Genomic DNA, 23152 nt, shown 5'->3' with positions numbered 1-23152 from the left:
CCCCCCCCCCCCCCACCCCCCCCCCCCCCCACCCCCCCCCCCCCCCACCCCCCCCCCCCCCCACCCCCCCCCCCCCCCACCCCCCCCCCCCCCCACCCCCCCCCCCCCCCACCCCCCCCCCCCCCCACCCCCCCCCCCCCCCACCCCCCCCCCCCCCCACCCCCCCCCCCCCCCACCCCCCCCCCCCCCCACCCCCCCCCCCCCCCACCCCCCCCCCCCCCCACCCCCCCCCCCCCCCACCCCCCCCCCCCCCCACCCCCCCCCCCCCCCACACCAGATGTTCAGGAACTACAATTCCCATCAGCCCCTACCAGCATGGCCAATTGGCCATGCTGACAGAGGCTGATGGGAATTGTAGTTCCTGAACATCTGGAGAGCCGCAGGTTCCCTACCTCTGCCACAGCCTATGCTACAGACTACAGATATGTTTTACAATTGCATAGTGTCAAACAGTATCTGTAGACATGAAAGATGAGAAAGATGAGAAAGATGAGAAGTGACAAAAGTTTTCCACAAAAGGTAAAAAGTTAAATTTAGGAGGAACATGTAGTCCAAACCTTTTCGCTCTGCACCACTGATTACTAGGAAATGCTAAACATGAGTCTATTTGTCTTTCTGTCTGTAAACTCTGGACATGAATTCTGACTCATGATAGTTGGCATTACATATCAGGACAAGGAACAAATAGGACAGTGTCTAATAATGAGAGTTCCTGTCCAGTTCAGATTGGGAATAAGGTGGAAATGTACAGTGGTGTCCAGGAATATAATAAAATAGGAGCACAGTGGCACCTTGAAGACTGACACAATTTATTCCGACATAATTTTTCATGAGTCAGAATGCATGTATTTAATGTAGTAATCTCTGACTCATGAAAGCTTATCTGTAATAATAAAAGGGGTGTATGTGTTTGTCTGCAGCAAGCATAATTTATCCGACAATAAAGAAAAGAATTTTGAAGTTGGCCACCCCTAGAAACATTAAGAGAATCAAAACATTCTGATCCACATTATTTCCAAAACATTTCTGTAATACTTGCTATAGGAGCAACACTAGAAGGCAGGAAGATAGAGGTAGTAGAGTCAGGGAGGGTGGAGTATATTCCCTCCTTTACAAAATAAACCTGTTGACAAGCTTGCCAATTAAGAGGCCTTCTTGAGTATGATTCTGAATGTAATAGTAATACAAAGGAAGCAGCAATTGTGCAGTCACCTAAAATGTTACAAAATCTGTTTGGTGCTATGCTACAGGTTTGTGCCATTTCAAATCTGTAACATCCATGGAATGTGTATAAGGAATATGGCTTTAATTCGAAATTGTTCGATTTTTTTGAGCCATAAAAGGATGATAACTGAATATCTTGGAGAATTCACGTGAGAAAATGAGCCAAACTTAATACTGGACCAAAGGAATATTTTCAAAGAAATAACTGATGATTTTTCAACAAGACAGAAGGCATATTCTTCATAGATGTGTCGGAAAGAACAGGAAAGACATTCCTTATACATCAACTTTTGGGTAAATTGCATCAAGAAAAGAATGATTACTATTGCTTCATCAGGTATTTCTGTGACTCTCATGGCAAATGGAAGACTGCTCCTTTAGTATTCAAACTACTATTTAATATGTCAACTGCTGTCCAACCAATTTGCAATACTGGAACAGCAATAAGAGGAACAGAAAATAAATATCTATGGGAGGAGGTCACTGTTACAGTAGGGGGAACCTCTGACAAACATTTCCTGTTATGAGGAACTTAAGTTGATAAGTTGCAGGGCTGTATTAAATGATTATGTGGTGGTTACGCGTGCATACTGAGTAGGATGAAACTCTGAGGCAACTCTACTCTAGGCTCAGTGATCTATTATGTTTAGGATTATGTTGTATTGAAACATCTGTGTCCTCGGTAGTTGCCTGCAACCTTTCTAAATGGCCCCTCCCTCACACTGACCTCTCTTTATCTTTGGATCATCATGCACCTATTTTTAAATTTAATTTTATTTTACTTATATCCCATAGGGCTCAGGACGGGTTACGACATAAAACTTAACAATCAATAACTTTAACATACAATATTCCTATAAAAACAATTAAAAGCAATAAAATACAATACTTAGTGTCCACATTAATACATTAAAATTGATGGTACAAAATGAAACCTTTCCACCTCCCCCCCTCCCTGGAGGCCACATGAGATGGTCTATAAGATTCAATCCAGCTGGCTAGATGGAAAGGCCTGGTGAAAAAGCCACGTCTTGCAGGCCCTGTGGAATTGCCACAACTCCCGCAGGGCCCTACCAGTTCTTGGGAGCTTGTTCCACCAGGCTGGAGCCAGGGCTGTAAAAGCCCTGACTCTCTTTGAAACCAGCTGGATATCTCAGGCCAGGGATTGTCAGGAGGTTCCTCTCCGACGAATGGAAGGGTCTTGTAGGGCAAGATGGGGAGGTGCGGTCCCGCAGATATGCAGGTCCAATACTGCTTACAGACTTAAAGGTTAGAACCAACGCTTTGAAAATAACTGTGATGTGAGTGAGCGATGTGAGTGAGCAAGCAAATGGGAAAGCAAGTGGGGGTGGGTGAGCGGTGGTGGCAGCCAGCCAGTCAAATGTGTCCCCCACATGGCGCAGGTGAGGGGCACCTGGGTCTTGAGCCACCTCATGCCCCTCAGTATGCCATTGGCTATGATGCCTGCCAGTACCTTTCCTGGTGCCCACCAAGTGTTTTTAGTAACTGGGAAGGGCCAGATAAGTCTCTTTCCCCAGAAGGGTTAATTATAGGCCCAACAGTATTTTTAATGGTGTTTTGAGAGCAGCTGCCATCACAACACAAGGATTTTCACTGTGTGGTTGAAGGTAACCTGTGTGTATATGCAAGACATATTTTTAAACAATGTCTTCATTTTAAAATACATCTTTGTTAAACAAGAGTGGCTGCCTGAAATGCTGAAGAGTTACTATGAGGTAAGGATAACCTCACTTCCTGACATTTTATGCTTGGGCCCACCAACCTGTGACAAAATTCCAAAGGCTCAAAGGAGTTGGGGACCATTGGATTAGGAGGTATACAGGACCTGGTTGCTGGAAGTGTGGTTCCCTCAAAGGTGTAGGTTTTCCCTTTAACATCACAATTCCCGGCTCCCCAAAATAGCCTAGGTAGATTTGGTGCTTCTAGCTTTTACCAGGATGTTTATCACTTAAAAACAAGCTGTCTCCAAGTCTATCCATCTTCCCAAACCTCAAATAAAAGTTCTGGCTAATCTGACATTTGTAATAAAAGATCTCCAAGACCCTATCTGAGGATATATCTGTCCCCCTTTTAAAACTGAAGCCTGCTCAGGCCCTTTCATCCAATGATGTTTCAGGGGCTCTGATGGACTGACAGTCACTTGGATTTTCTGGAAGCTATAATCACAAGGGGGAGGGAAGACAGCATTGTATAAGCCAACTCCATCAGATCTCAGAAGCTAAACATGGTCAGTACTTGAAAAGGAGATTGCCAAAGAAAATTCTGCAAAGGAAAGCAATGACAAACCACTTATGCATTTTCCTTGAAACACCTTGCTGGGGTCTCCATAGGTTGTTGCAGCTTGATAGCACTGTGTACACTCATAATCACAAGGCTTTATTCAGAGCCCTGAAGGAAAGGTGATAACGTTAGAGATGCTTGCAACAGTCATCCATTTGGATTAGCATCCAAAAACGGTGCTTGAGGAAAAATATGTGGGCACTAATTGTTCGTTTTAAAAAAGCATGCAGCATCTGCAGTGATGACCCATGAGGATGACCAGGTGCTAGTGCTGGAATTGTTTGCTAGTCTCTAAGGTATCACTGGACTCTCTTTTTTTTAGTGCTATAGATTAACATAGCTATCCTTCCAGAATCCAGAAACATAAATTAGAAAAAAGATTTAAACCCATTCCTATAATATCTAATAAGATATTCTAGACTTGTAGTAGCAGCCAGAACTCTATACTGGCAAGAGAGCAAACTGTATTTTACTGGTGTGAGTGCCAGTGTAGTCTACAGCTAACTAATTATTCTTGTGTATTCCAAATTACTTAAGAGTCATACTTTAATATATTTGTTTCCCTTAAGATATCTTGTCTTTCCACGCCCCCTTCCAGGAAACCTCATGACAAATGTTATGTTTAAGCTTAGTATTGATGCAATACTCCACTCCACCCACAATGGCATAATCAGTCTCACTTTGAAAGCTTAAGCAAAAAAAAAAAAGTAGGTAATTTTAACTTTCTCAGATGACAAGGTAGGGCACGTCTTGCATGCAAGTGTAAACCTGACCACAAGGCTGAAGCAGTCTCTTTGCCAGTTCACAGGCAGTTTGTAGTCAGCGTAAAAATCAGCTACTGATAACTTGTGAACACTCACAAGAGTTCGCAAGCTTGGCAGAGATTTCACCATCCTCTAATGACCTCCTATGATCTAATCATAAGGCAGGTAGAAATAGACTGTAGGAACATGCATCAGAAACCTTCAGCACATATGAAAATAATCAATAAAATGAAATATATATGAGAAATTGCTCCACCATTTAAAATTCATTGTTGGCTGCATTCAGGTGCTACTTTTAACTTGTAGCAAGCTGAGATGTGCCCGAATTTAAATCAGAAACAATTTCAGGCATTAGTTGCTTTTTCCCACCAATAAGGATTCTAATTCAGAGGGGATCACCAGTCCGTGAATGTAGAGGGGCTAATCCTGGTTAATTTGTGTCATTGTATATATAAGCATAGATTACAGGAGTTAGTTTCCACCCCATTTCCCACACAACGGGGATCGGGGTGGGGATAAGACACAGTGTATTCACAAGCCAAGCACCAACCTGTGTTCGTGCACATTTTGGTTTGTTGTTGATTGAAAATGATATTGGTATACCACCCTAAATTCTTATGCAGCTATCTTATACTTCACTTGATATGAAATTTATCTGCATTTGCCCAGATTATCTGAGACCGATAGCCCAGATTATCTGAGACCGATAGAACTTGGGAAATAAGCAAGGTTCACCACAGTTAGTGCTCGGATGGAAGACCACCAAGCAAGATTGAAGTTGCTGTGAAAAGCATAGCAATGACACACCACCTCTGTTTGGTTCTTACCTTGAATTTGTCATGGATGGAGTTGCCATGAATTGGTTGGCACCTCCTGTGTGACTGGTTTTCTCAGTCTGAACTAAATGCATTCCAGAGCGAATCCTAGGGAACTACCTTTCACTGTATTTGTCTAAACATCTCGTTAAAGCACATTTTCTAGTGCTTGTCTTTTTGTCTCCACTGTCTTCCTCTATATCTGAGAATAACTAGTCATACATCTGCTGAAGCAGACACTACTCTAAGAAAGAATATGCCAAAATAAATTGCTTTAGGTCTTTACAGTGAACAGGTTAACATAACTACCCCTGTGGAATTTTCTCATCTACTTATGTGTAGTATTCATCTCCTGGATTCTCCTGTCTTGCTGAATGTTTCCTTGAGTACAATATCTAGACTGTGTGGATGCAGGCTTTTTGGCCTTCCTGGGCTTTGCTTTTCAGCACATACTCACTAGGATGCTCTGCCCTGCCCTCCTTGGGATTGCTTTTTCCCATCTTCTTGATTGCTTCCTCTTGCCTTCCAGTTCCTTCAACGAATTGCTTCCTTGTTGCCATGTATGGATTACAAAATACATAAGTGACAGTTGGGGTGGCTGTTAAGAAACATTACCAGATTGATAAGGTACTGTAATACATTGTAATGACTTCTGCAGTGCAAAGGTAATACTTGAATTAGGTTTTAAGAGGCTCTCCATGCCTTGCCCCCCTCTCCCGGCTCCCAGCTGGCAGCCAGCAATTCCTTCTGCTCTCCCCAGAGGGGAGGGCAGAAGGGACTGCTGGCTGCCGGTTGGAGCCAGAAGGGGGCGAGGCTGTGTGTGTGTGTGGGAGGTGTCCTCAAGCTTCCTTGGCCCCACCCATGTCGATGATAACATGGGTAGGGCTGAAGGCGCTCGAAGACGACGAGGCTGTAGGACTTCCTGCTGCCTTGCCATCTTCCTGGTCACGTGGGGGGAATTTTGCACCCCCCATGTGACCAGATTAGTGTCGCCCGGGGACAGAAAGTACCCCCCATTCCTGGGCAGATACGCCACTGCTGGTAGCTCTTCATAAGAAGGGTGCCAAAGAAAGGAGTGGGATGGATCTGCCAAGCAAGCAAGCAGCGACATCAGAAACTCTTAGAACTTGCCTTCCTATGCTCAGTGTTTGGCAGTATACAGAGAAATTTAAGCCAAGCAAATCCTGGTATCCATCTAGTACAGGGGTCTGCAACCTGCAGCTCTCCAGATGTTCATGGACTACAATTCCCATCAGCCTCTGCCAGCATGGCCAATGGGCCATGCTTGCAGGGGCTGATGGGAATTGTAGTCCATGAACATCTGGAGAGCCGCAGGTTACAGACCCCTGATCTAGTATATGGAGCTATGATGAGAATCGCACACAATCACAACTAGCTTACAACAAAACCAGCAGCAGCACATTCCAATAAGGATGCAGAGCCATTGAAAAGCCATTCTTGTGGATATAAATTTATTTGCAACTGGATCCAAGCTGCTACAGAATTCTGAGCAGATAAAGCCATCCTTAACAGCCACTGGTTTGTAGCCTTGGGTAGAGAGGGAGGGCATGGTGAAAGTGTGTAGGGTTTGAAGAACCAGCACAATCTCTTTTACATCCTCACTGAAGGCTGCAGCTACTTAAAAAAATTTCATACCAATCTTGACAAGTCACCATATTCTTTTTAAATAGAAGACATGCCACATATGAGGTGATGTAATAGTTTGCCTTTTGGACAAATAATCTAACTTGCACTGATCAGAGAACATTTAAATTTGGCTTGCCTTGCAGTCATTTCACACCCAGCCTTCTACAAGCCAAACAAGAGAGACCTCTCATATTTAAGCATAATTTATTTTCTCATATCATAGATACTTTAATCAATGCTGGTTGTAATAATGTAGCTAACCTGAGGCCTGCATTAATCTTTGTTTTAATTGAAAGTTTTGGAGCCCTTCAGCATTTTAATCTCACAGAAATGCATTGAGAAAGCCAAAAATGTCTCATTAACCCTTCCCATCCCCTGTTTTCCTTGGTTCCCCACCCAAAGACAATCCTACTACTCTCTATCCCAAGGGTAAATAAATTAGCATTCTGGAGTCTTCAGGCTTGTGGGAGGGGACAAATCATGATTGCAATTGCACACAGAGCACTATCCACTTTAAAATCATAACTTGGAAGTTTTACTGGCCTCAGTAGCTGAAACCGAAGTCTATGCCATTGACGTCAATGGGACTTCATAGTGCTTGTACATTGGCTGAGGTAACCATACAAAAATAAATGTGTTGAATTCTTGAATATAAAACATGGAAAAGAGTTAACTGCACACTGAAGTGAAAACTCAGAGCTTAAAGGGGCATTTTCTCTACCAGTTCCTAGCCAGATGCATGTGAGGTGCAGTCAATGACCATACCTATAAATAGTGGCATATACATACCTTTTAAACACAGATGCCCCTTCCAAAGGACACATGCACATATGACTCCTGCTCAGTAGTATGTGTGCAAGCATGCACATCCAGGCAACTCTCAAGAGGAATGGACTGGACTGAATTACATATGATGCATCTAAAGACCCCATAGGGCAGTGGTGGCGGACGCCAGAGGTGTGCCAGAGGTGGCACTCACGGGTGCCAGAGGTGGCACTCAGAGCCCTCTCTGTGGGCCCACGCAAACAGAGTCGCTTCCCCCGCCCCATCTAGGCTGGGCTTGATTATTTGCATTAAACCTAAGTCCTAGTTTTGGGGAAGCAGTGTAAGTAACCCTGTTAAGCGCTGTTAAACCCCACTGATTTTCATGCGAAGAACTAAAGTGCAATCCTTTATCTGGGAGTAAGCTCGGTTGCTGGCAATGGAGCTTGCTTCTGAGTAAACCCTCCAAGGGTCATGATTCACCCGTTGGAAGAGTTGCACGGTTGCTTCAAAGCAAAGCCACTGACTACCACCAAGCTTACTCCCGAGTAACGCATGCCTTGGAGCCAACTGTTTTTTCTAAACTAAAACCTCAGTATTCAGGTTAAATTGCCATGTTGGCACTTTGCAATAAATAAGTGGGGTTTGGGTTGCAATTTGGGCACTCGGTCTCAAAAAGGTTCTCCATCACTGCCATAGGGGGTATTACATTGTGTGTGCTTCCAAGCCGAAGTGAAGGAGGAGGTGGAAGAAAGCCAGATGGGATTACTCACAATGTCATTTCTTCTGCAACTTCATACATTTTGAAATCTGTATCTTCATTTTATCAATGTATCTAATTCCCAACTGTGCCTCCAATCTGTGGATACTTAAATCTGCAGATAGAGGGCACACTTGAGCCAGTTGGATGTTTCTTTAAACGTGGGGTACTCCCCAGGTTGCAGAAAAATCTTAAAAAGTACAAAAAAACAAAAACAAACAAAAAATTCAGGGCTTTAAGTGCCCCTCTCCACAAAAAATGTCATGAAGCCACCTTTTGCAGTTGCTTTCAACTCCCATTGGTCCAGCTGGGCAAGGCACACCTGCTTCCATCCCTGTTGCTCTGACTAGGCACGGAGCATTGCCTCCTTCCACAACTGACCTGGCTGGGCACGGAGTAGAGTAGCTACCTCTTATTCCTGCCAGTCCAGTTGGGTATGGTGTGTACACACAGACATCACATCACTGTGGCAGTTGAGCTTGGGAGCTGCAGAATCAGTCCACAGTATTGGCACAGCCCGGCTGCAGCCAGGCTGGAAAATGAGAGGGAAATTGGTTTTGTGAGCCCCCACTTGCTTGTTTTAAAATTTATTTTTTTCCCCCCAGATAGCTTCTGATTCTATTTTAATACATTCATGTATTATTTTTGGTTCTATCTAGTGTAACTTGTTTGAAAATTTTCTATAAAGTGAAGAAACATGCAAAAAGTATTATTATGACAGGTTATTTAAAGTTGCTAAAATATTCAATGTGATGACCTAGTCTTTAAAAGAAGAAGAGTTGGTTTTTATACCTTGTTTTTCTCTACTGTGAAGAGCCTCAGCACAGCTTGCAATTGCCTCTCCCCACTCCAACAGACACCTTGTGAGGTAGATGGGGCTGAGAGAGCTCTGAGAGAACTGTGACTGGACTAAGGGCACCCAGCAGGCTTCATGTGAAGGAGTGGAAATCAAATCTGGTTCTCTAGATTAGAGTCCACCACTCTTAACCAGTACACCACACTGGCTCTATAACTGTTAAAACGATCTGAAGAGAAACCAGTTCCTCTGTATTGTAATTTCAAGGCACTCTTAGTGTAATTTTTGAGGATAGAGATATGGGTTAGTCAGTGCAACAGTTCTTAGCGGAGACTAAGCTTTGTATGACATGGATGTCCTGCGTTTAGCTGCAGTCCCAACATGGAAGGATGGCACAATGAATCAGGTCTTTGTCTTCTGTACTGGAAGATCATGAGATTCCCATATAAGCTGTACCTTCCCATCAATGTTCACTCCAGGCTTGCTGTGAAGGCTGAAGAGAAAACAATTTGAAACCTCACCCTGCCACAGAAGCTTGCTGGGTGACCATAGTCCAGAAACAAAGGGATTATTCCAAGATTTTATTCCTTTTTCACAAGAAGCCAGCGCTACTAGCACAAAATCTGCAATCCTGTGAGCACTTTGTAAATTTGTTCTAAATGAAAAAAGAATAATGTGAAAGACAGAAGGGAAAAGGAGCATGATTAGTAAAATTTAGAGAAAGAGACCGACAGGAAGGAGGATAGGAAAAGAAAATAATAAAGAAACAGAAATAATATCTTTATTACATTTCTGAGGACAGAAGTTCCCTATAAAACTGGGAACACATTCCCCTGATTATTATTGCGACTTCTATATGGTGTATTAGGGATAAAAAGTTCTAGAACTGTTACAAATTACTACTCTGTGTTGTCCTTATTTACTTTATCTGCATATCTGCTGTAAGGGTTTGGGAAGAAACAGACCTATCAATAGGTTAAACAGAGGCTGGGAAACCATTTCTGGAAATATTGTAGTTGTGGACTCCCTGCACTGGCACTGGGTAACTTGGACTAGATGATCTTGGAGAATCCTTCTCTAACCTTATGGTTTTCTTGGTGCAACAGAGGTGGTTGGGGGCAGAAACAGGTCTGCTCTTAAAACAAAAATATCTAATTTTTATTTTACACAATGAAACATATGGAGGAGAGCCTTTTAGAAATTAGGTACTCTACAAAATAGAATGAGACTGAGTTAGAATGCTGGGAATTCAGACAATTAAATTTGTGTCTTATTGACAAAACTTAAAATGCACAAACTCTTTAACATCTCTATGGCCCCTTCCCCATATGCAGAATAATGCACTTTGCAGTCCACTTTGCAGCTGGATTTTACTGTGCGAAATACCAAAATCCACTTGCAAATAATTGTGAAAGTGAATTGAAAATTCATTATTCTGCATGTGTGGAAGGGGCCTATAACTAACTGTCCATAGTGTCTCCAGTATTCTCTTTGGCCACAGCCACACTCATTTTGTAATGGGCTGGGCTGAGGTCTGACCTGTCTTTCTGGAAGATGTTGAACCTCAGTCATCTGATACGAAAGTTCTGACGGAGGTAGACAAAAAGGATTCTGATAAACAGGAGCAACACAGCTGCAAAGGAATCTGGAAATTGTACCATGACACTATAGGGACCTGAGGCCTATACTGTTGTCGCTGCTGTTGTACTTGAGAGAAGATAGAGTAAGAGTTTGAGGCAGAGCGTACACAGATAGCTGGAAATATAGTAGCCCTACACATAAAAGTATTTGCTGAGAGAAACTAGAACTTACTGGGCCACCCAGACAACATTCTGCCAAAGGGCTGAGAGGGAAGAAATCCATTGAAAGGCTGCTAAGAGAACTGTAGGTGCTGGAGACAGTATCTGAATGCAGGTTGCTAAAACAAATCTCAATCTTCATTAAACAACATTGCCTTTGGAAAGAGTCTCCTGCTGACTAGGGCACATATAAGGTTTGTTTGTGCCCCTGAGGATACAATTAGACAGAAGGGAGGGGAAAACACAATTGTTGAGCCTTTTTTAAAATCCAGTTAGTCACTTGTTAATCCCTTGTATATCCTTCCTACCTAAAATTTCTTTTTGGTGCCAGCCATACTATTTTGTAACAGAATGAAAGCAAAACAAAACATCAACCTAAGACTCTTTTAGAGGAAAACCAGGTGCTCTGAAACACTGGCTTTAACTATCCAAGAATGCATCATCACCTACAGCACCTTTGCTAGCTCACATACCCAATGGACCACTTGCTGATACTTCATTCGCCACTACAGTCTCATCTGCACCTGCTGATGAACCTCCAGTGTTTGCAGATACCAATACACTTACTGCTGCACAAGGAATACTCTAATATGCCCCTTCACCTGCCCATGAACACTAAGAAATTGGAACTCTCACACTGTTGTTGAAGATGCTGAAGTTATACATGTAAGCCAATAGGATGTCAGATTAGGGACAACACTGCTCTTTGGCCAATCACGTAAGGTGTTTCTGGTCTCAATTTCTTTCAGATTCTGCTGTGCATGGCTTAAAGAGCATAAATAGGAGACTTGGTTCCAGCAGACCCAGTGGTGGGATCAAAAAAATTTAGTAACAGGTTCCCATGGTGGTGGGATTCAAACTGTGGCATAGCGCCAATGGGGATGGGCGGGGCACGACAAGCATTCTGGGGGCGGGGCATTCCTGGGTGGGGCTGTGGCAAGGACGCAGCCACTGCGCCAGCCCTTGGGCGGGAAACAAATGCACACGCGCGCAGGCTGCCACGCATGCCGGTGCACCTCCTGCTAGACTGCTTCAAGTTCTGCGCGCTACTGCTGAGAGGAGGGGCGTAACTAAGGCAAAAATCACATGGCAAAATCACCAATTAGTAACTCCCTCTCAGCACACACAAATAATTAGTAACCTACTCTCGGGAACCTGTGAGAACCTGCTGGATCCCACCTCTGAGCAGACCCCATTCCAGACAGAATCTGAGAGAATTCAGTGCAAAGCTTGACTTTAGCATCTGCTTCTCCCTTCAAGTTTCTGGTGCTTTGACAGCACTGTGTCTCTTGGATTGCTACCTGCCTCTGTTGGATTCCTGATGCCTGCCTGATGATGTATTCTTGGATGGTTAAAGGGGAAGTAGATGTCGAATGGTTTGAAATTATTGACTTATTTTAAAATAATTTGGTTTATTTTATTTTTGTGAAGTGTGCCTGTGGCACACTTATTCTTTGGCTTGTTGGAAGGTGGGTGTGGGCCTCAAGGCCCTGCAAGACCCAAAGGACCTTTGATTGCCTTGAGTTCAGCTGTTTTTGGTTTCCCTGTTGTGTTGTTAAATATTATTTAATTTTTTTTAAAAAAATTAAGGGCCTGTGTGTGTGGGTGGCTGTTTTTTTTTTCAGGCGGTTTACTTGGTGATTTTTTAAAAAGTGTATGTGAGTTTTGTTTTCCAGAGTGCATTAATTGAGTGGCCCACCTTCTCAACTCCATAGTTAAGGATGCTTTTGGTCTGGGTTCTTTAGAGAATCCCAGGCTGAATGCTGTGACTCGTGCATTCTGGCATCTCCTCCAGAAATTTCAGCATTTCATGGGTCACTTCTCATACAGTGTGAAGGGTACAGAACCCTCCAAAATTATTAGTAGATTTTAATGTTACACCCGAGCATCTGTGGGAAAAAAGTTCCTACCACTCATTTCGGTTAGATAGGCGAGGAGGGTGGGGAAGAATAACTACTTTGTTCCAATTGCATTCAATTGGAGATCTGTGTGTGGCTCTTGATGGGATAGCTGTTTATCAAGGTTGAGGTACCAAATTTGGTGAAATTTGGATAAGAGGTCTATTTCTGTGAGCACCCAACTAGAGGAAAATAGAATTGGACCCACCCATAGAATTGGACCCCCCAGTCCAAACTTCACCAAACTTTGGGTTAACTTGAGTATTAGAAAGCCCAGTTAGGCTGATCAGGTGCATCTGGCTTGGCAATCCTAGTCCTTATCTCTCCCAAGACTAAGGTGTGGAACATAATAGTCAGGAGTCATTTTAGACCCAGCTTTGGTAAACACATGGGAAGGGGGAAAGCAGGAGCTGGTGCCTGTTTTCTGAAAGATGCCTAAGAGGGAAGGATTAGATATAGGGGTTAAAGGCCAGGGGCAGAGCGAGGGGGAGCTGCGCTTGGGGTGCGCAAGTGCCCTGCACCACTGCAGCGGCGCCATCTGCCCTTGCCCCAGAATGCCCATGGAACACCACGCCCCCTGCCACATTGTGTGCCTAGGGCGTTGTGCCCCACCCAGCCTCTGTTTAAGGCAGGCTGTCTCTTCTTAGCTCTCTTCTATTTTATCTTTGTCTACCTACCTGGTGTCTGTACCTGATGCTTAATTTTTTATGCTGTGTTGTGCCATAATTTGGATTATTCTTCTACTCAATGTTATCAGATTGCTCACAAAAGATTTATCATTTGCACTGCAGATATTCTGTGTTGCATGTAGTGAGATAATTTTGTGGGTTTTTTGCACTTGAACCTAATAGATAGTGTTCTGGAATTTTAACTACTGTGCTTTCTTTAACTTTCAGGAAAAAACTTCTTCATATTATATCTGGTTTGATTACTGTGTGAGCAGAAACCACCATGGAACTGATGGGGAAGTGGTTTAGTGGCTTTGCTAGACTTTGGGGAAGTTGCTCAGGGTTCCAGGTGTTGGGGCCAGGAACAGTAGCCTAGCAGAGTAGGTTTCAGTCTTGAGATGGTGACAGCAGTGGAATTGAGGTCTCTTGTTTACATGGAAGCCTTGTGGTGGTAGATTCTTTGAGGCCTGGTATTATGGATTGGTAGGGCAAGATAGTAAAAGCAGAGCTTCCTAGTACCTCAACAACAATTGGCCTTGAGATTGAAGAGGAGGTAAGCCAAGATTCAGATATACAGTCCAGACTGTGAAAAGAGACTGGTGTTTTAATGATGAAAGTTCGCTTGAGGAGTCAAAGTCAAGGACTTCATGAGTGGTTTCAATCAGTAGCAGTGTACAGGAGAGGGAAAAACTAGGTCTCCAATTGCTACAACCTGATAAAAATGGGAATTGTACAAATCATTGTTTGAATCCTATAAACTATAAGCACAGAAAGGATCTCTGCTACTTCTGCCATGAACCCTTGGAAAGATCCAGTAGACAGACATCTGAGGCAGGGAATGACCTTCTGTAATACCAAGATCGCACAGGGGGCAGCAGTTTGACCCTAGAGAGCTGGCCCAAGCTCCTTACACAGGGCTTGGATGGCTGTCCATTGGAAGCAATGGTACACATTTTCTTGTCTGTGATACCATTTTCCCACTGTTAGCATCCCATAGGTGCAATTTTTGCAGCATTTTCCTGCCAGCCACCAGAAGGCCTTTGGAGGTTAAAATGTAAAAATGCAAATTGTTACAGCACTATAGCACTGTAATGATATAGTGCTATAATGAGGTGCCATAGTGCTATAATGAGTGCTATATTTTCAGATAGAACCTTCTCCTGATCCCCTCTGGCCAGTCCTGTGACTCTAACTCCAAATTCTCAGGAGACCAAGGAGGACCAAAGGAGCTAGGGAGGGCCCAGCACAGCAAAGGTGCCTGCTGCTGATGTTCCAGCAGAACCAGAGTCTGCCCTGCCAGAGCCAGCAAGGAAAACCTCAGAACCAGCCCTTGAAATAACAGCCAGGCTGCCACTGGGCATGATGTGAACCTAGGCCCATATGGCAACAAGGGATGTGTCTACTCTGCAGGAATATCAGCAGGGCAGCTGAGCCTGATTATTTCCCACTCCATTTAAGCTGGGCTTAGTAAGGCTGCCTTGCTGGATCAATTGATCAGTTAGTTGCAGGTCCTGGCCTATTGCTCCAGACTGTATTCTCAAGTTGTGCGATTCATGCCCGAGCACTTCTGTAGAGGAGACTTGACCAGGTCTCCTTGCAGAGTGCAGTACAAATCAAGAGAATTAGTAACAGAGCTTCCTGATAGCATTTGAGCTGGTGACCATAGTCTCATTTTTCCTTTTGTTGCTTTTCTTTCCCAGTCTTCTTACTTGGAGTCCACTTTTGGGATTAACAAATTGGGAACCTGTTAGGACTCGTAGAACAGGAGAAATCCCATCCCTGCTGCCCTTCTCCTCTAGTAGCTCCATCTTCTCCCTGTGCCTCTGGGCGTTTTCGCACACACTGTTTGTTGCAGATCCAGCATGTGAGTTCGTTGCTGTTTCCCACATTTGTTTGCACACACTTAAGCCGAAATGTGTCCCGACCCCCCTTCTGTGCCACATTCCAGCCGTTGTTCCACATTTTTCCTGTTGCTCGATACGTCTGCAACTTTCTTGGAAAAACCGGTTTCCCCCCACAATCTGGTGGCTAGGTGCGAAACAAATCTGGAGTAAGTGACAGTCAGGGGTGACGCCCACAGTGTGACGCGATTTGATCCAGCCAATGGGAACTCGATTGGGCTTGCCGGTTGCGCACGCACATCCCATTGTTCCGCTTGAGTCTCACTCGACTCCCTCCCCTCCTCGCATTCGGTTGTGTGCGCCTGATAGCTCGAGCTACCAAGTCCCATTGGCACCATTGCTTTCTGATACATTTGCAGCCGCGGTGACTCATTCGGTCGTTTCGCCTCTGTTAACACAGTAGCTCAACAGCCCGTCCACGGAAACGGGATGGGAAGTAATTTGGAAGCCCGCCCCCGGACGGCCCCATGATGGCGCGACAGCCAATCAGAGCGGTTGTTTGCGCCGCATTCCTGAGGGATGCAGAAACCCGGGAGTTCGCGAGAAGCAAGCTGGAGATCGCATTATTCTACCAGCCCGTAATGTGAATGCCATCGAGCGACGAAACTACATCAAAAAGGTAAGGAATCAATGCGGTTTGCTTTTATTCTAGAATAAAAAGTGTGTGCGAAAACGCCCTCTATCTCAATTCCTCCCCTTCCTTCACATCAACCTTTCTCTCCCTGCTGTTTACCCTCCCTTCCTGCAGTTCTGTTTTACCTGATGTCTGCATCTTCCCTCCTCCCTTCTCTCAATTGTCTCTGGTTAAATTTCCCACCTCAGCTTTTTCTCCTGCCTGCTGCCATTTCTGTTTCAGTTTTCCATTCCCTCTTCCCCTCCCCCTTACCTTTAGCTCCTCCTTGAGGTTTTTGTGTTGTTCTGGTTTGTCCTGGCAACCCAAAATGTCAAGCAATATCCCACAGTGTGTTTTTGCAAGATCTCAAGTGACTATTCTTGTCACAGTTTCTGCATAAGAGCAGACATTATTTGTCTTTTCGGGTTTTTCTACACCCCTCCCACCCTTTGGATTTTTCTGTAAACTGTGGGTTTTCCAGTGTTCATAGAACAATCTCTCCTATCACTATGGTTTTGTTTTTCCTTTTGATCTGTATGTTAGGACCAAGTTGGAAATGTAATGCTCACTTTCTTCTGGGACATACTGTTTTGTTATGCTCTTGAAATACTCGATATACTTTGATATGCTCTCGATATACTGCTTCTAAATGGGGGGGGGGGTTATTTTTCTGTAATAAGTATACTTGCCTCTCATGCAAACGATCTTTAGGAAACACTTCAATCTTGATTTTAAACAAGTTGATTTTATCTTGATTTTAAAATCTTGATTTTAAAAATCTTGATTTTAAACAAGTTATGAAAATAATTAAAGATTAATCAAAATCCATGATCCTGCCATGAGTGGGCAGAGAAGAATTACAATTCCCACATGTCAAAACCAGAGAGTGATGGACAGATAAAATTCACATAGATTTTAAAAATATCCCAATCCTCTGGCAGATATATGGAAGAAGGGAGAAGTTTTTCCTCAAGCCTAAAACACAAGAAACAAAGCACTGGGTTATCTGCAGAGGAAATGACATTCTGTAGCTATTCTACATCTTCCTACCCACCCCACTTCAGGAAGTGGAGAAAAACAGAGGGTAGCCTTCACAGAAGACTGAAGTTGACAAGATAGGATGCATTTCATGATCCCATTATCCTCTAAAATAGAGATCTTCGGTTTCCAGCATCTATGTTTCAATGTAAGAATATTCTGGAACTGAACCCCAGACCAACCTAGGCCAATCAAAACATTGGTGCAGGTATCGATCAACCATGTTCTCCGTGTTGAATGTCTCTGAAAATTATTCTCCATATTCTGTCCCCTTGTTGGACACATTTCCCTAATTAACTATAAATACATTTAGCCACCAGGCACAAATCTGATCCTTCCCATTTTCTATTTAATTTTCTTTTAGATCTCATACCATCTCAGCCTGCATTTAATGAATCAGAGAAGCGTGACCCTGAATAAACTGAACACCAGCTGACTTGAGAATGTGTGTGTGAAAAAAAAGCACACATCTATCCTTTCTTGGATTAGTTTAACGCAATGAGCAACCTAGGAAAGTGAAAGGGTGTTGGGAAGGAGGCGAGGAGAGAGGAAACACCAAGAGTGTGAAGAAATCATCCTGCTAATAGTTCAGCTTCTGTGCATATGCAAGAGCTCAGTGCCCATGGGAAAATGCTGAAAAGTGAGAGGAGTCGTCAAATTATTTATTCGTAAAAGGGCACTTTCACATTGCAAAGGGCCAGCTGGAATGTTGGTTGAGGTTGGGAGAGTGTTGAGTTTTTACGCTAAAATTAGGAAACATTCTCTGGGTGACAGGGCAACTGTCTTTGGTTTTTCAGAATCTTAGAATAAGCCCTTCCCAAACACATGGCCAGTAAAGGCTCAGTGCAAATTAGATCATGGGAATGAAAAATCTAAACCTTGTGACATGTATTTACATCAGGGATGGAGCAAGGGGGGAAAGTGCCTGGTGCACTGGTACATCCTCCACCCCTGCCACGCCCTGGAACGCCCCTCCCGGAACGCCCTTGTCCCACCCCCGCAGGGGTGTGTGCTCGGTGCATTGCACCCCCTGTCCCCTTGGAGCTACACCTCTGATTTAGATATTTGTATCCCAGCTTTTCTTTGCTGTGGAGACCCACTGTAGCTTTCAACATTGTTCTCCCCGCTTCAATTCCATCTTCACACTAACAATCATTTAGGTAGGTTAAGCTGTGAGAGAGTAACTGGCTCAAGGTCACCCAGTGAGCTTCAAGACAAAGTGGGGTTTGGACATAGGGGATTATCACCCATGTGTCCTAACTTTTCTTTTGTTATCCATTGTTTTTCATCATATGACATCTGTGCACCTCAAACTCTACTACTCTAATCAATAATGCTGCAATAAACAGTCACGTATGGATAGTCATGCTGAAGTATGTAACATATTTATGGAATGTGGTTCTTCTGTCAAGGTATCTTAGGTGGTTTATGGTTTTAAAATCTGAGAAGACAAAACAATAAACAGTAGAAATTGTTTCAGGACATTACTTGTCTTCTCAGGAATTGATAGTATGAACTTCCTGGCCTGAATATTTCTCTATCCTTCCCCACAAGGCACAAATGTATTTCAGTTGTCCAAGGAAGGAGCTGTGTCAGCTGGTTTCTCTCAAGGCCTTGATCATGTCTTCAGGAGCTGATGGCATGAGCTCCCTGGCCTGGACTTTTCCATTTTCTTCCCCTCAGGGGGCACAGATCTTTCAGTAACCCCATAATATGTAGCTAGTTTTGGGTGGGTACTTTGTACATCCAAAATCTTCTGTGACTTGTGCAGAAAATCTAATGAAAAACATGTATTAAGACTTTGGCCTGAAGAGTTGTAGATTAATAGTAAAGCAGATGCTTTAATATGAAGAAAGTCTGAGGTCCAACCCTTGACAGTTAGTTTAAAATATCTGAAGCAGAAGATTCTGGAGAAGACTTTTCTCTGCCTGGAATTCTGGAAAGCCACTCCTAGTAGATGATATAGAGCTTAATAACTCAGTGAAGCAATAATTTGATAAGTTCCTGATGGAGACCTTCTCTAGTATCCTTGAAAAATTTGGGATTAGATCTCAGATTTTCTGGTACCATTCTGTTGCTTCTATCATGAGACTATTGTGAGAGAGGCAAAATATCACTAAATGCAGGGTTGAATCTCGCTGCTTTTATAAGTTTTAATCGATTATACTGGTTTTATGACTGTATTTATTATATATTGTGCACCGCCCAGAGCCCTTCGGGGACGGGGCGGTATATAAGCCTAAAGTATAAATAAATAAATAAATAAATTATTATAAGTAAATGTTAATGTTTAATTAGCAATGTAAATTAAATTGGAAAATATTGGCACCATTATAATTTATAGGAATTTTAGATTATTATTACAGAATTTTAGTGTTGTATGTTTTGAAGTTGTTGTTTTATAGATGATTTTATTGTTATATGTAGCAGATATGATGCTTTAGAATATTGTTAGCAGCCCTGAGCCAGGCCTTGAAGCCAGAAAGGGTGGAATACCAAATCTAATAAAATAAAATAAATCATCTTCAAACGAACCTGACCATTTGACAATTTAATTTGATTAATATAGAAAGCATATGTTCTGATATGAAAATATCTACAAAAATGCATTCAATTTGCCTAATTTATTAGATTGTTGGCTTTGAATCCTTGCAACAATTTTATGAACACACACTTCTGCCTTCAGCCAAATGGCAAGATATTAGCCTTCATTTCAGTCTAATTTGTTCAGCATCTTCTAATTTTTGTTTTTGTTCTTTCTATTAGCTTGTTTCAAATATGTGGGAGACTCTTATATGTTGCATTTTAAGTTGTGAAAGTTTGCTGAAGTAAAGCAGTTTAGAATTACAAGATTAAATATCAATACAGATTATATTCAAATAGTGATCACTGAAAATTACTTTACTCCTAGCACGTCAACACTATTTTAAAAAACATGTTTGAAACTGATTGTCTCAATAAATGCTGGCAACTGTAGCTTGGTGAGGATATAGAAATGTGCCTCTTAAAAGTGTGTACCTAGTTGATGAGATACAGCCAATGGGCGCAATCATTTGCTCTAGTCTGTTACTTCCCCCTGTGATACACAGCGATACACAGTGATACACAGATTACTTCCCTCTGGACACAGTGTGTAACAGACTTCCCTCTGTGATACATCTCTGAAGATGCCAGCCACAGATGCAGGCGAAACATTAGGAACAAGATCTACCAGACCATGGCCACACAGCCCGGAAAACCCACAACAACCAATAAACGTACTGTTTTGACTCTACCCAATTATCTTTGGATAGGGGTCTTGTTAAACATAATGGTGTGAATCAGCCCCAGGAAAACCTGAGAAAACAGAATAAATGCTGTGAATTCAAAGGAAGATTGTCACTTCATTTCAAAAGTAGAGGAGCACAACACATGTTTTCACAGATTTAATTTGTCAGGGTGAGTTTTCAGAAAGTCTAGATGAAATTGTGTTAAGCCCCAGAAATCTCCCTTGTAAACAAGCACAGCTTATTTACTCTCAAAGAGTTATTTCCAGAGGAGCATGTATGGAATTGTAGCAACCAAATTTATGGTGCTTTTGGTTAGGCTTCAAAATATAATATACTAACAAAGGGGAACATCTATGTCCTCTTTCAGGGAAAATATATGGTCACCTACAGTTGCAATGACCGTGTGTAGAAGATCATCCATTTTAGCAACGTGTAACGTGTCTCTGCATATTGATTTCTTTGGCATATCATGTCAGTATTAAGTTGCTAGTTTTTGTATTTGCTATAAGAACTGTAAATGAGATTAGATAAGTGGAGCCGCAGAGGCTGTTAATACTTGCAAATGGGGTGTCAGGAAGAAAATAAGAGAAAATCACAAGTGCTTAAGCAGACTAGAAAATGAAATCATATTGAATGATGTTAGAAGCTGCAGCACAGGTGTTAATTTCTTAGGTGTATCAATATGTAACTGTAACAGCACCGCAAATGATGTACCTGTTCCCATTTGTTCCTGTCAAAAAAGCATGGAAAGAAGTGCAATTGATACTTTAGGTACAAAAAACCGAGGGTGGCTTTATGAAAAAAAATATGTTTATTGCACACATTTTTAGCGTATGCAAGTCAAACTACTCTTGCCCTATATAGGATTTCCACAACTCAGACTCACAGCATAAGTATGTGAATCTTTTAGCTGGTTATGCATTTACCCTACTTACAGTATGTACTTCCTTTGCTGTGCTCTTGGTAGAAGCCTGCTTAAGTTAGTGGACTATCTGGCTTGTTTGCCATCAGCACTGAAATCTACATAACATCAGATAGGAGAAAGCGGACATCAAAAGTAAGTCAGTTGCGTGTCCCAGGCGTTACTTCCAGGGAGAGATTGTATGTCATTTGGGTTAATTAGTTAAACTAGCCGAGGCATCTTGAAACTGAGATCAATTGGCTTGGGATACAAGCCTGGAACTTTGCCTCTGCATGCCCCATGACGAGGAATGAAAGTTATTCAAGGACTTTAAGGCTGCATAGTGGACAACGAATGGTAGAAACACAGAACAGCAGTACTCATTCCACAGCTATTGGAGAACCACATGTGCTATCACAATCAACCAAAAGAGCCACATGACTACTGGTCTTGCTGTACCCCATCCCAGCAAACACAACTCTTGCAATTTTGAATACAGCTTCCTGGATGTCCCCATTTTAACTCATCTTTCTGGTACCAGAGGGTTTTCAACTCTAGCTGGTACCAGAGGGTTTTCAACTGCAGCTTGTCTTTTGTCACTTCTGAAACAACCATGTTTACTTCTGGGCATGTCAGAGACACAGAGCAAACCTCTGGAACCTGACATTAGAAGAAGAGCTGCAGGTGGCATATGAAAAAGCTGTATGTATGTCAGTCCTGGGTCTTTCCCACCAAATCTGAAGGAAGGAACAGAGTTAACTGAAGACTTGTGAGGACAATGTTGTGGTAATAGAATGGGATACATCACTTTAGGCTGCAAGAAGCAGATTAAACCTTTGCTGTTTCTTTCAATTTTTTAAAACAGCCCTGCATGAAAATAGCAAGCTAGCTCAGAGAGGAGGAAAGCTTCTGTCCCTCTTGTTCCTTGCTGTGCTAGTTTTCGATTTGTGGGAAGCTCAAAATATGAACTTCCATGGTCTATCACCAGGAGTCTGAAGTGGTGGAGTCATTCCACCTCAGCATTCTACTACTGATTCTCATGTGTGTATGAACCAAGGCTGATAGGCATGAAGGAACGAAGGTCACCTACTGACTGTTGTGGTAGGTACACATTGGGTGTGCAGTTCATATCATTGTGCAGGAACTGAATCAACCAGAGGGAAAGGTGATTTCATGTATGGATGCACTGCCAAGGTCCAAAGGCATCAGAATCCAAGTGCCATCTTCTTTGTTTCATGTGGGTGTGAAAAAATAATTTGAAGATGCTGCATGAGACGAAAACTTTGCTTTTCATAGAACCTTGCATTCCTCCATTGCAGACTATTTTAACAAAGCCAATACAATGTAGAACAGGAGACCCCTCACTGAAATGTTAGGTCAGTCCATGTGGGTCTCTTCTGTCTGTAGAGAGTCAGTGTGGTTAAAACATTGGGATGTCATCTGGGCTCAAAGTCCTCTCCTGTCATCAAAGGTACTGGATGACCTTCCTCCACTCTTAGCCTAGCCTATCTCACAGCATTATCATGAGGATAAATGAAGATGAAAGACTCCTGTATGCCACATGGAGCTACTTGGAGGACAGGTTTGGTGGAACTGTGACTGATAGACAGATAGTGCAGATGGATACAAAATAAACCAGCAAGCCCAGAGACCAGGTGCACAGGGACAGTATTCACAGTCTGTAGTATGTATGTTGCATTCACATCTCCCCCTTAGGCAGATATGCCCAAAAGTGTTCTTTTTGCCATCTTCCTTTCAGATGATCTTGTCCCTAGCATACATCAGAAAGTAAGAAGTCCTGCTTTTTTTTTTCAAAGCCATGGGGAGAAATTGTGGAGCCAACGGAAATGCTGCTGTGGGGAAACCTTGGCTCAAACAGCTTGTGATCAGCTGAGATCTAAGCCGTTTCTTTCAAGCAAATAGAAATCTGAGCTGGAGATGGGAGATTAACCCAGATTTCGAAGAGGACTGTCATAGCACTTGACCCAATTATCTG

General features: G+C 42.9%; 1 protein-coding gene across 1 annotated transcript in view; it reads left to right on the top strand.

Moving 5' to 3' along the window:
* RALB (RAS like proto-oncogene B) overlaps positions 1 to 18690 on the top strand; it is a 67851-nt gene extending 49161 nt beyond the window's left edge. Inside the window, exon 5 of the mRNA XM_048484507.1 lies at positions 18670 to 18690. Coding sequence (XP_048340464.1) covers positions 18670 to 18690 — 21 coding nt within the window. The remainder of the gene's footprint in view (positions 1 to 18669) is intronic.
* The last annotated feature ends 4462 nt before the right edge of the window (positions 18691 to 23152 follow it).

This window comes from Sphaerodactylus townsendi, linkage group LG02, assembly GCF_021028975.2.
Source record: "Sphaerodactylus townsendi isolate TG3544 linkage group LG02, MPM_Stown_v2.3, whole genome shotgun sequence".
In the NCBI taxonomy this organism is placed as follows: domain Eukaryota; kingdom Metazoa; phylum Chordata; class Lepidosauria; order Squamata; family Sphaerodactylidae; genus Sphaerodactylus; species Sphaerodactylus townsendi.
Note: the sequence above shows the minus strand (reverse complement) of the source record. Positions and strands in the feature narration are given on the sequence as shown.